The following is a 12974-nucleotide window of genomic DNA, read 5'->3' as shown; positions in this document are numbered from 1 at the left end:
TAACGGCTGAAATCCAAAACATATACAATAACTGTAGTTATTTGTTGTCCCACTCACTTTGAACGCAGCTGTATGGCTGCAACGCCCCCTCAGCCTGTTGGGTACCGCCCACAAAGTTACTCAGCCAGGTGACAGCTGAGCCAGCAGGGACTCAACTCAACACAGCATAACGACATCTGTCTGCAACAGATCATAGGGGAAGACACCCAGACTTTAACCCCATTGTTGCTTTTACTTACAGTTAGTACATGTACTTAATTTGAAAGCCTCTCTTCCGCTCGTTGTTGGAGAGTAGTTAGCTAGCAGCGCGAGGACATCGTTGACGTTAGCTTCTCTGACGTCACTACCAGAGGGCATTGGACGGTGGTTGTATCTCTGACCAGAGACACCTTCAACATGTCGGATCCGGCCGTGGAGCTGAAGCTGGAGGTGAAACAGGCCAGCAAAGAGGTGAAAGAGAGCGAAAACGTGGCGGAAAAATATTCAGCAATGACCGTAAGCAAGAATAGCGAAATTACCATGGGAGAGCTGTCGTCCGCCGCCAGTGCGGTGCCCACTCACAAACCAGTTAAAAAGGTAAGATCTAGTGTGTCACATGTATACAGTGCTTTTAGTTCGTTCAGTATGTAGTAGTTAGAGTACCTCATGTATCTGTGGTATTCATTCACGGGGTCAGGTGTACCTCAATACATTGGGTTCACATCAATATCTGCCTGCAGTATACTGAGCTGTAACTAATGTCCTCCAGTCCTTTGGTAAATAAAGGAAATAGACTTTATCTTAACCTTCCCTTTGCAAGCTTTATACATTTAACATGAGGTCATTTTAATGAATGTCACATTAACAGCAAAACTATACACAAATAATCATTCACATGTGGATTGTCTCTAAATCTGTGTTGCAGAATAAAGCCGATATACACAAGAAAGAGGTACAACTGCAGAGACAGACAGATTAATATTGTGTATGAAATATAGGCCTACATATGTTATATATGCTACAGTAAACATTATGGGATTTTAAAAGTTTGTTTTTCTTTACCCCAGATTGTGAGGTAGTACAAGAGACGGCTTTGGCAGCTTTTCATTAGCCTAAAAGTATTATTCAACTGTAGGAGATCAGCAATGAAAAGTCACATTACCACTGTCTACATGTGTACAATGACTGACGTTTGAAGGTTTCTTTGTAATCCTCAGTCACTATTGTGCTTCTTAACAGAAAAGACCAGTTCAGTTTATCCTCTTAGTCACAGTTTTCTTCAGTTATGCACACATCTTTGACTTCCTTTTCACATCCAACTCAAGGAAACAACTGAATGATTTGCTCCATGTACCACTCACAAAAGAGGGACGTTAACTGACACCTTCGAGGAACAAGGAAGAGTTGCACCGTGAATTCTTGGGGGTTTAAAGCGGAAAGTATTTGTACACCTCATTTAAGTTGCAGTGGACAAATGAATACCAGCTTCGGACAAAATATACCCTTTACTGCGCAAACATATCACACTTATAACTTAACTGTGACCTCATGTCAAATGCAAAGTCTCAACAGCCAGGATTGATTAGTCAGCCTGACAGTCTCACTATAGAAGTGTTTCACATCCTCATTCTCCTTCAGGGAGGAACTTAATAATTATAGCAGCTGTTAGTGGGCAATTCTATGGATCTCAAAAGAACAGTTTGATTTAGTTTGGTTTGGTTGAATAGTTTAAGGTGTCTTCATGCTAATACAGTTAACATAATTATTCACATTATTTTTGTATGATCCTTGTAAAATTAAATTATTTAACATCTGTTTCCCAAAGCTTTAATCCTGGACACGGTGAAAGGAATACAGTTGAGAACCTTCAGTACTAGAAACAGCTGCAATAATTAATTAAGTTGTGGCTCAGGGATACAGGGTCAACGCCCAGTGGAAGACTTTTTCTTTTACACAGACATGGTTAACTTATGTTAATTAAGGTGTTATGTTGCAGATGTTTAGTATGTTCTGTATTTAATATATTTAGGTATTGATGGTTAAGTTAAGTTTCAGCCATCAAACACACACAAATTAAAACATTAGTTTCATTAAAACATAATATAAATAAATAAATAAATACATAAAACACACACCAACTTAAACACAAGACACATTAAATATAGTGCAAATACATTGAATATTAATATAAATGCTTAAACCAGCTCATATATAAGAATGTACATCAAGTGACAGCATAACAAAACACATTCAAGCCAATCATCAGTGGTTATAACAACATCCCCACCGTCATTTCTCATTAGTCCTGGAACCTAAAAGAAGCACTTTGTAATGCAGTCGGGCTTTGAGACCCTGCATCCCACACTATCCTGTCCAGGGGGAAATATGTGGTGTCTCTCACCTTAATCTGAAGAAAACAGCTTCACATTACTCTTTGTTGCCGTGTCGTTTTCACTGGTATGTGGAGGGTTGTCAGTACCGGGCCAAACCTGGCGGCTAGAGAGCGACCGTTCATCAGGATGAAGAACCTGACTCCTCTTCAATAATGAGGAGAAGGGGGGCGGGACACACTGTAGGCTGGCGGGAAAATATTCCGATTGTGTGATTTATTAACGTTATGTTCCCACGCGCTGATTCTTTATATCTTTATATAGTTTTTGCTGAGACCAAAAAAAATAAAAAATCTCACCTGGCACGGTGAAGACAAATACCCAGAAACATTTTTAGAAACCGCTGAGGTGTACAGATTTTCCTGTTGACTTCTCCATACCTGAACTGGAGATAACACTACAGCACCTGGAAGATTTAGTTTTTCTCACTCATGTTGCTTCGATGCATGCAAAGCCCCTGTCAACAAAAATATTAGCTGACCATGCATAAAGCTAAGTACAAAAACACCAGTTCCTTCCTCTTACACACACACACACACACACACACACACACACACACACACACACACACACACACAGGGTAGTGTTTTAAGTGTGGAAATCAATCAATAGTTACAATACCGATGTGCATGCCATCACTTTCAAACAGCAACATTATTATACTGTAATACATTTAAATATAATACGATAATATGTCTGGAGGTTTTTGGATCTCATCAAGGCTACGATGAACTGAGGGAATGTTCACAATCATTACACAAGCATGAGTCAGATGGGGCCAATAGTTTTGACTCTGTTTTTCTGTTTTCGGCAACACAACAAAATAAGCTATTTCCAGTAGGATTCTCAAGTGTTTTTTGGCAAAGATCTTCATTTTTCTCAGTTTCAGTCCTTCCACATTTGGTCAAGTCTATAAACAACCTTAAGACCTCAAGCAAGACAAAAATACAAACAGTCCATCTCCCCTGTTTACTTTAGAAAGAATGGTTGTGCTGTGTTTCAAACTCTACAGCGAGTCTAAAGCAGAACCTTAATAAGAGCTTATGCGTTGCTCATGACTTAGATTTGCATCCATTGGAAATAACTTCAGTGTAAACCGTCTATGAAAACATTTACAGCGTGTAACTTTTTTTTTTTTAACATAGCAAATCCAGTTTGTGGAGGACAAGCAGGAGTTCAGCAGGTTCCCCACCAAGGCCGGCCGTCGCTCCCTGTCCCGCTCCATCTCTCAGTCATCCACAGACAGCTGCAGCTCCGGTAAGAAGGAGAGACGGCAAGATAACACTTGACCTCCAGGGTTCAATTTGTCTGCAGTATAATATTTTGCATGAATGAATGACTAGAATGATTAAAATAAAATATAACCTGTGCTGTTCTAGATGTTAGCTGAACTTTAGAGTGGTAAAGCCAGATCTAAATTCATTAAACCACTTTTGTTTTCCTTGGTGTCTTTAATTTAGCGAGTTCTTTGAAAGCCTTATCTCCGTTACAGCGGCATCGTACACGGATAGCTCCGACGATGAGACCTCACCACGGGACAAAACTCAGGTGAACTCCAGGGGCAGCAGCGACTTCTGTGTCAAGAGCATCAAACAGGCTGAATTTGGAAGACGTGAGATTGAGATCGCAGAACAAGGTGAGACACAGCAGCCGGGTCAAAGGCACCACTCTTTCTTGAATGTTGTCTAATTAATCGAATCTTAATCTAAATAATCTGTCATAATATGTAAGATTTAAACCAAACATTTACAATTTAGATAATATCGGTAAAGTTGTCTCTTGAGCAGTTACTGTTTTTTTAGCTCGTGCCCCTCAGATTCTGACTGATTCGATTAAAGAAATAAAACCACTTTCACCACTCATGTAGAAAAAGGAACCATTTAAAATATCGTTATAGTAAAGAAAAGGCAAAAACACAGATATTTGCTTTTGCTTTTATCGATCTACATGTTCTAAAATGGAGGGTGGTTATAGAACTTGAGTTTTGTGAGATTATTCTTGCATCATCTGCTGTCTTTCTCACTCATCCCTTTTTTATCTTCTCATTTTCAGATATGTCAGCGCTGATCTCACTCAGGAAGAGAGCGCAGAGTGAGAAACCGTTGGCAGGTGCCAAAATTGTGGGCTGCACTCACATCACGGCCCAGACTGCAGTAAGATTTCTCTCTGCGCTTCAACACCAAAACAATGACTGCAGTGTGATAGTGCCTCTCAATCAGGATAGGGGGTTTTTAGGTTAATTGTCTGTACAAAATACTGTCTAGAAAACAGGATTGTTTGATTGATTTGCTCTCTGCCATTCACCAGTGAATAGATCTGTCTTATTTAACCCTTTTCTTGTGCTTCCTCTGTGTTTTCAGGTGCTGATCGAGACTCTGATGGCTCTCGGGGCTCAGTGCCGCTGGACTGCATGTAACATTTACTCTACACAGAATGAAGTGGCTTCTGCTCTGTCCGAGAAGGGTAAGCAGTAGATACGCTGATGAACGTTTAGTTTTGGAGCTCAAACACAGCAACTCACTTTTACCTGGAATCAACCCTGGGGATAATGTTGGTGAGGTTGAATACTGGCAGTGGACACTTGTTTTTGCCCCTTTACAACACCAAGGTGTGGAAACCATACACGTTTTATTTGCACCTCACTACGAACAATAACATGTTTATAACAGACCATATGATTACTATACAGTGCTTCTCCATGTGAGCATGTCTTTTAGAACCAAGGATACTGTTTGGAAATGTTTAATAAACTCTTGAAAGAATCCGCCCTGCAGAGATAATGGGAACACAAGATTTGGCATTTAGTGAACGAGCAGCACTACTTCAGCCTTTTCTCTGTGGTCGCTATGCGACGGTTTAAGTATTTACTAAAGTTCCACTGTAGACCTTTCATGACAAGCTGAGGGGGTTACAACAGATTAAGGAGTAGCTCAATGGACATCATGCATTTTGGGCGGGTTGAGTTTGTGTCTACTGCATAGTTTACTACATACTGAGCTGTTTTATGTCGATAAAAACCAAACATTTTCATGAAACTTTAGGGCACTTCGAAAGCTTAAATGTCTGCCACTGTTATATATAATGTAGAGTTATTTTTAAATGCAAAGAATTTTGAACCATATTGGTCTGTTTTCCTGAATAACTCACCGTCACAGTTTCAATCACTGTCATATGTGCAGCTCAAAGACAAATACAGGGTTATTGATGTAAGATTCTTCAAGATATTGCCCATCTGTTTTGTTTCAGGCGTGGCAGTGTTTGCCTGGAAAGGGGAGTCTGAGGATGACTTCTGGTGGTGCATTGACCGCTGTGTCAACACTGAGGGTTGGCAGCCTAACATGGTACATGGAAAAGTTTGTTTTTCTAACTTCAGTGAGGGGACAGTTTATCTAGCAATATGTGAACGATGTAGGCAAACAAATGCCTTAAAATAGCTTTTCAAATTATTTCAATTAATAGCTATTTATACGTAAATATTGATCACTTGTCTGTTAGATCCTTGATGATGGAGGAGACTTGACACACTGGATGTACAAAAAATACCCCAATGTGTTCAAGAAGATCAGGGGCATTGTAGAGGAGAGTGTCACTGGGGTTCACAGGTGATTTACTGCTTCATAAGATAAACGCTTCCTATAAAATATTTGGTGACACACCCACAGCCACACGCGCCAGCATGAAGGTAAAGGCTTCTACCTTCCTCCTCTTGCCTCTCTCTAGGTTGTATCAGCTGTCTAAAGCTGGAAAACTGTGCGTACCGGCTATGAATGTAAATGACTCTGTGACAAAGCAGAAGTTTGACAACCTCTACTGCTGCAGAGAGTCAATCCTGGACGGGTAAGTCGGCTCAAGCTTCAGGTATTTGGTTGTTGGAAGGCTGAACAATATCAACGTGGAACTGATGTTGAGACGCACTGTTTATCGGACAGCTTGATAGTGACAAAGGTTTGAAAGAAATACAAGTTAAAAGTGTGTTTTCCCCCCAAGTGACGAATAAGAAAAGCTCAAAGCAATTACTTGATTGTCTCACGTCAGCAAATGTTTTGCCACTTGCAAATAATTAAAATTCACAATTCATTGTTTAGTTCAGCAATTCAAAGAAAGAGTTGCATAACTTTTCCTTCACTCCCGAGTGGGTTATCAGCTGCCACATGCCCACCATCAGACCTTCTGTTTACTGTGACACTGGAGGGACGTAAAGGTCACTCGGTCCAAAAAAGATGACATTTGTATAACATCTCAGTCATTTTCTAAAGAGCTCTTCTACTGTGCACACTCTCTGGACTCTGCTCACCACTGAGCCAAACAGCCTGAGAACACAACTATTGCATTTATTACCGTCCTGTTAATTATCACCGCGGCAGCATATAAATAGTGTTAGTACTCTTTAACAACGTCTGCACATCTCTGTATCGAGTCAGTGCTTTCTGCACCGTTCATAATTTATTGCTGTTCCTTCTGATTAATAATCTGCAAGGTACACGGATGTCTTGTAGCAGGTGTTCCATTATGAGTTAAGACACTAAGTGTCGGCATCATTAGACTTTTAGATTCATGCACTGGGATATTTACTCATGATCTGTTTGAATAAAGAGCTTTTATTCAAACTTCAAACTTCAGACTTGTGTTATCCAAAACTGTGGAACTATCACAGAACTTTTACTGTACATCGGTGTAAATATTGACAGTTTCTCACTTCCACATAAAAGTGCTAATTCTGTCCCTCAAACCTCTCTAGCTTGAAGAGAACCACAGATGTCATGTTTGGAGGCAAACAGGTGGCCGTGTGTGGGTACGGAGAGGTGAGATGCTTCTTTTAACGTTTTCATGCCACGTTAATCTCCATCATGTAGCTGCGAAAACATTCATGATGATGATAATGTAATGCTAATACCTCAGACAACACAGGCCGGGGACTCATAACACAGACAGCTGTCATCCTATTTCATAGGACAGTATGTACTGTGTCTGACTGTTGAGTCTAGATGATGTTAAAGGATCAAAATCTGCAGGACCTGATAGGATTGTCTTAAGACGGCTTGTTTTTAAACACTGATGAGTCTGCTGGTCACACAGTGTATTGTCTCGTCTTGTCTTTGCAGGTTGGAAAAGGTTGTTGTGCTGCTCTGAAAGCTCTGGGTTCCGTCGTCTGTATTACAGAGATTGATCCCATCTGTGCCCTGCAGGCCTGGTGAGGAACACAAGAAGTGGGATTACGATGATCCAAGCTGAATGTGTTGAATGTCAAAAATATATAAATAGGACCGACAGCAGGACGGATGAACGTAGCATAGCCAGCTAACTGTGGTTTGTTAATTATTCAACAAACATATTGTGAGACGACTGATGTTCAGTTTAGAGTACAACTCACCACATTGAGCCAACAGGGACTCCAGCCCTGCAGCTGAGTTGAGTTGCGTGTCAGTAAATAATAAATAGTGTCCCGTTTGTCACTGGAGCGGAATGCTGAACCTCTGTTCTCTTTGACAGCATGGACGGGTTCAGGGTGGTCCAGCTGAATGAGGTCATCCGCCAGGTTGACGTCATCGTCACATGCACAGGTAACTCCACTTTAAAACATTGCAGGTGTTAACTGCTCATTGGGATGTACTGACACGGGATTACATTACACAGCCTTTCTATCTATACCTGTCTGACATAACAAACGTCTTCTGGTTCACAGGCCTTTGCACTGGGCTCTGTGCTAATTATGTCCTGTGAGGCGGACGATGTAAGCTGATTGATGGTGTCTTTCTGTATAGGGAACAAGAATGTGGTGACCAGAGACCAGCTGGACCGCATGAAAAATGGCTCTATTGTCTGCAACATGGGCCACTCCAATACCGAGATTGATGTGGTAAATTGTGCTACGGGGGAAGAATTCAGAGTTGAACCATCCTACAGACTGGTTTGATCTATATTTAAACAGTGGGCATGAACCTGTACTCGCATTGCAGGCAAGTCTTAGGACTTCCGAGCTGACGTGGGAGAGGGTGCGCTCTCAGGTGGATCACGTCATTTGGCCCGATGGCAAGAGGGTCATCCTTCTGGCTGAGGTAACTGGCCACACATGTGATGCATAAGTACAGTTGTTTATAATAACAATACTGCCTTTACTTCCTTTAATCATTTTGATGGTGCTGAGTAAAAACCGCCCATGAAGTCTCTTACACTGAGTGACTGACCAGTCTCTATTTCTGGCTTGTGAATAACTCGGCCACATGTTTGTTTGCATGCTTTCATAAAATTGTAACATACTTAAACATGATTATTTTGTACACGTTGTCTTCTCCCACAGGGACGTCTCCTCAACCTGAGCTGCTCCACTGTTCCTACCTTCGTCTTGTCCATCACAGCCACCACTCAGGTACCTGTTGATGCTACCCGACAGCCTGCAATAAGCTATACTGTACAGCAGCTAAACATGCACAGTAGTTATTGCTGCCGTTATTACAGAAGTTCATACTCTATTTTATCCATAATGTGCATCCATTTTCAACAGTATTATCAATCCGTGTTTGTGTTCAGGCCCTGGCCCTCATAGAGCTGTACAACGCTCCTGAGGGACGATACAAGCAGGATGTTTACTTGCTTCCCAAGAAGATGGGTGAGGATATATAGACCTGCAGTATAAATGTTGAAAGCTTACAAGTATCATGTTGTTTTATCTCAGTCTGCCTCGCATGTAAGTTTTGAGAGTACATGTTACGGCGGTGTAGTGGCTAGCACTGTCGCCTCACAGCGAGAGGTGGAAATTCGAAATGTTCTTACTTATAACTAGTAACTTGTAATCTCAGTCAGGCTTAGACCTTTTTAATACAGTTGTACCCAGCAGAGACTGGGTATCTCTTTCTTACTAAACCTTATCCATTTATTCCAGATGAATATGTCGCCAGTCTGCATCTGACCACTTTTGATGCCCACCTGACAGAGCTTTCTGACGATCAGGCAAAATACCTGGGCCTGAATAAGAACGGCCCTTTTAAACCCAACTACTACAGGTACAATTCTGCAAAATGTTGCAACTATGACAACCAAAAGCTATGAAATAAATATTGCATTGCATGCTGTTACCATTTACCTGTCAAGCATTTCATAACTAAACTTGTTCTTGGTATTCACAGGTATTAGTCTGCAAGGGAGCCAGAGCTCAGCACACCTAAATATGAAGGCTACCATCACCTATCCCGAAGAAAAGAGACAGATTTATGCATTCTGTTTTTTGTACTCTTCATTTGACACACGGCTTATATCTAGTTGTATTTAACCGACCACATCAGGTTTTGCTTCACTTGCTGTTTCATTCAGAAATGCACATGAGACCCAGCTGGCTCTGAAAAGTCAGCGCACCTAAATATATATCACTTACATCTGCAGTTCAGTATTTTCTGTTTCTATTATTATTATTATTATTATTATTATTATTATTATTATTATTAGTTTCCAAATCTGCTGGCCCCTCGGTTATTTTAGAGTTCTGATAGATGGTGAGTAATGGATCAATATATTGTGCCAAATGACTGTGACAGGGAAGGGTTAACGTTGTTGAAACCTGCTCAAAGCGTTTCTTTTGACATCAACATATTAAATTCCAACACTTGAAGTTCCAAACCTGTAAAAGGTACAGCTCACTGAGCTTTTAGCCGCTGTTAGCTCCTCGTTTAGTCTCTCTCATCAACCTTTCGCATCGAACCGTTGGCAGCCAAGAACAAAGTCGAGCTCCGAATTGTATTTCTCAGGAGTAGGTGAACAGAATCACCTTTAATTTGTCAGGTGACAAGACGCTTGACTCCAATTAGGTGTCGACGCCTGTCTGCTGGAGGTATACGTAGGCAATTATTTGCTGACAAACGAGCCATAACAACTTGATGATCTGATTGTCAATCGGGGCTGTGTTTCTGTGAGTTTGTTTCTGTGCCCCAGTGGTCAGAAATCACTTGATGCAGCTTGAAAGCAATGTGACAGCGTCCACTTACTTCATACATTCCGTCCACAACATAGAGAACAAATGTCTTGTTCTCTCGTATCGTCCACATTACTGCTAACACTCAGCACGTCTGGGCAAAAGAGGACCGTCGGTACATTTTGACTACGGCAAACATTAGAAGAGAGCTTGGCATTTATTTTCTTGAAAATATGTGTCTCATTTATGAGGTTTTGGTGTCTGGTTAGAATAGTATGTGCACCTCAGGGCATTCAAGTATCTCAAATGTTTGTAAATTTTTACCAGATCAGCACCGTCATTCTCATTACATGATTATTTACAGTACAACTGTGCTGGAGATGTTGATGCTAAAATCTATGTCACCTGTTCAGAGTTAATTGACCATTGCAGATATTTATATTCTGTGTAAATATCACAAGTCATAGACTACATGTTGAGCAGTGGTACATCCAGTGTGTTTATGCAGTATGTGTTACAGCCTCTGACCAGCCGCTCTCATTATGGTATTTGCTGAAGTGCAACATTGTTAGATTTGTCGCAGGACCCTGATCATGTGTTAACTAGAGGCTGTCTCTTTTTCTGTTGAAGACTTTAACAACAGAAAAGTCATCTTCAATCCACAAATGCTCAGACATGGACAAGCATTGCTGTCAGCACATTTGCCTTGTCACGTGTGTTAGCTTTACCTTCTGTCTTGTATTGCACCATTATTATAGCTTTTCTAATAACACAATATTTAGTTAAGTTTCGTGACGCTTTTCATTGTTCAAAAGGCTAAGCACAGTTTTAATTCTCTATATTTACTTACTATATTTACCACAAATGTGTGGCCACATTTGTTAACTTAGCTGAGTGATTCTTTTATAATTAAAACTATATAGTGTGCAGGTAGTAGTTGTGTCATGCTGAACTTAAAGCTTTTTGACACATTTCCACATGCTGTTTATCACGCTGGTGGTCTGTGGGCCAATCTCACTCCAAACTGCTGACGGTACTACTGTCCCCGCCGAGGGTTCGGCACCCTGTTACCTTTTTTAGGTGTTGTTCCACATGTGTTTACTCAGTATCCTGTTTCATCACCCTTCACCAAACCTCACCCACAGAGTTACAGGTAATTCCTGTATTTCATACTTGTATAGTAGCCCACGGGATGCTCCTATGAGGTGTTTTCGTCTTTGAAGACATTCAGTGACGACCTCATTGCCAGCGAGAAAAGCACTGTAACCATGGTTACTGGTCAGTTGACAGTGCCTTGTGACTCACTTGGTAATTTATATTCACATGTACAACTGAGCTCCTCTCGCAGGATGGCAATGTGCCCAACATGGTTGTTATTCTGCAATATACAGTGATGGCTATGCAGCAGAACATACTCTGTTCTTTACCTCCAGTGGTGGAGAGCATCACTCAGCACATATGCAGTACTGTAAGATGACTGACGGTTCTAGACATTATTCTGTTGATTGATTTTAATCTTTCATCCCAGTTTGATTTCTTGTAACAATCGGCCATTTATATTGGTTACTTAAAAGATGCCTTTTATATGTTTTAACTAATAATCGAGTCATTTTACGCTAGTGTTGCCTCTATTATAGAGACAAATGAATGTGTTATTACAAGAGCAAACAGCTCGACTCTTGTCAAATTGAAATAAATAAGCACCACTGTGATTTGACTGATGTACACTGTTAATTGTTTGAAGTTTTTGACATGGAGACGATCTTTAGTTTGAAGGACATCATTTCGGCAGTGTATACACCGTTTTAAACTTCTGTGCACAGATCCCTTTAATAAAATGCTGTTTAAATTGAAAAATGACTGATGCATCATTTCACAGACATGATTAGTGTTAGGCCTCACCTACGAGCAAATGCATTGTCTATATGTTCAAGGTTATTTTATTTTTCATTGCACAATGAAATTCAGATTGTAGTCCCATTTTGCTACATAAGAAAAACACCCCAAAAAAGTAATATATGCAGGATGGAGGATGAGTTGAGTAGTCTCACAGCCAGAGGAAAGAAGCTGTTTTGAAGTCTGAAGGTTATCTTCTCACCAATATCACTGATGCTCAGTAGATGGGTACCAATGTTGTTTTGGGCAGTCACCCTCTGTAGAGCCCTCTTGTCCTGTGCCGTACACATCCCATGCCAGTTCGTGATGTTTCCAGTCAGGATGCTTTCTATTGCTCCTCTGTAAAAGTTGACAAGAACTTGGCACGGGAATTTAGCCGCCTTCAGTTTCCTTAAGAAATACAGCTGTTAATGAGCGTTTGTTCACCAGGATGCAGGTGTGTGATGACCATGTCAGGTTGTCTGTGATGCTGGTTCACAGAAACTTAAAGCTGTTAACTTGCTCCACCTCGGCTCATTTGATGGAGACAGGGGTGTGCATCTGCGCCTCCTCTTTGGTTTTACTGACGTTGAGCAGGAGGTTGTTCTCTGTTCAACACTCTGCAAGGTAGTTGATTTCCTCTCTATATGAAGTCTCATTGTTGTTTGTAAACCGGCCGATGACTATAGTGTCATCTGCAAACTTCTCAACAGAGTTCTCTTGATTTGTACAACATACATAAGTACTACACACAAGTAAGTACCACATACATGGCTGGAATACCAACCAAATAATGTGTGTGTGTATTTTTCATGTAATTACTGTAT

General features: G+C 40.8%; 1 protein-coding gene across 1 annotated transcript; it reads left to right on the top strand.

The window, feature by feature from the left end:
* The first annotated feature begins 104 nt into the window (after positions 1-104).
* Positions 105-12129, top strand: LOC142970370 (S-adenosylhomocysteine hydrolase-like protein 1). Its single transcript, XM_076110554.1, has 17 exons — positions 105-576; positions 3515-3626; positions 3862-4005; positions 4422-4522; positions 4730-4832; positions 5616-5710; positions 5865-5971; positions 6090-6206; positions 7108-7171; positions 7472-7560; positions 7860-7930; positions 8132-8226; positions 8327-8425; positions 8668-8736; positions 8898-8976; positions 9250-9370; positions 9494-12129. The coding sequence occupies exons 1-17, from the start codon at positions 397-399 to the stop codon at positions 9498-9500; spliced, it is 1653 nt and encodes a 550-aa protein (XP_075966669.1). The 5' UTR covers positions 105-396; the 3' UTR covers positions 9501-12129.
* The last annotated feature ends 845 nt before the right edge of the window (positions 12130-12974 follow it).

This window comes from Anarhichas minor, unplaced genomic scaffold (assembly GCF_050575085.1).
Source record: "Anarhichas minor isolate MPS153535 unplaced genomic scaffold, ASM5057508v1 ptg000043l, whole genome shotgun sequence".
Classification (NCBI taxonomy): Eukaryota; Metazoa; Chordata; class Actinopteri; order Perciformes; family Anarhichadidae; genus Anarhichas; species Anarhichas minor.
The sequence above is the reverse complement of the archived record's forward strand: the minus strand, read 5'-3'. Positions and strand labels throughout refer to the sequence as shown.

Excerpts from the sequence above, each read along its gene's own strand:
- LOC142970370 (XM_076110554.1), top strand. The coding sequence starts at position 397 with ATGTCGGATCCGGCCGTGGAGCTGAAGCTGGAGGTGAAACAGGCCAGC. Across the intron at positions 4,006-4,421 it reads GATTGAGATCGCAGAACAAG|ATATGTCAGCGCTGATCTCA; the intron begins GTGAGACACAGC and ends TCTCATTTTCAG. Across the intron at positions 5,711-5,864 it reads AGGGTTGGCAGCCTAACATG|ATCCTTGATGATGGAGGAGA; the intron begins GTACATGGAAAA and ends CTTGTCTGTTAG.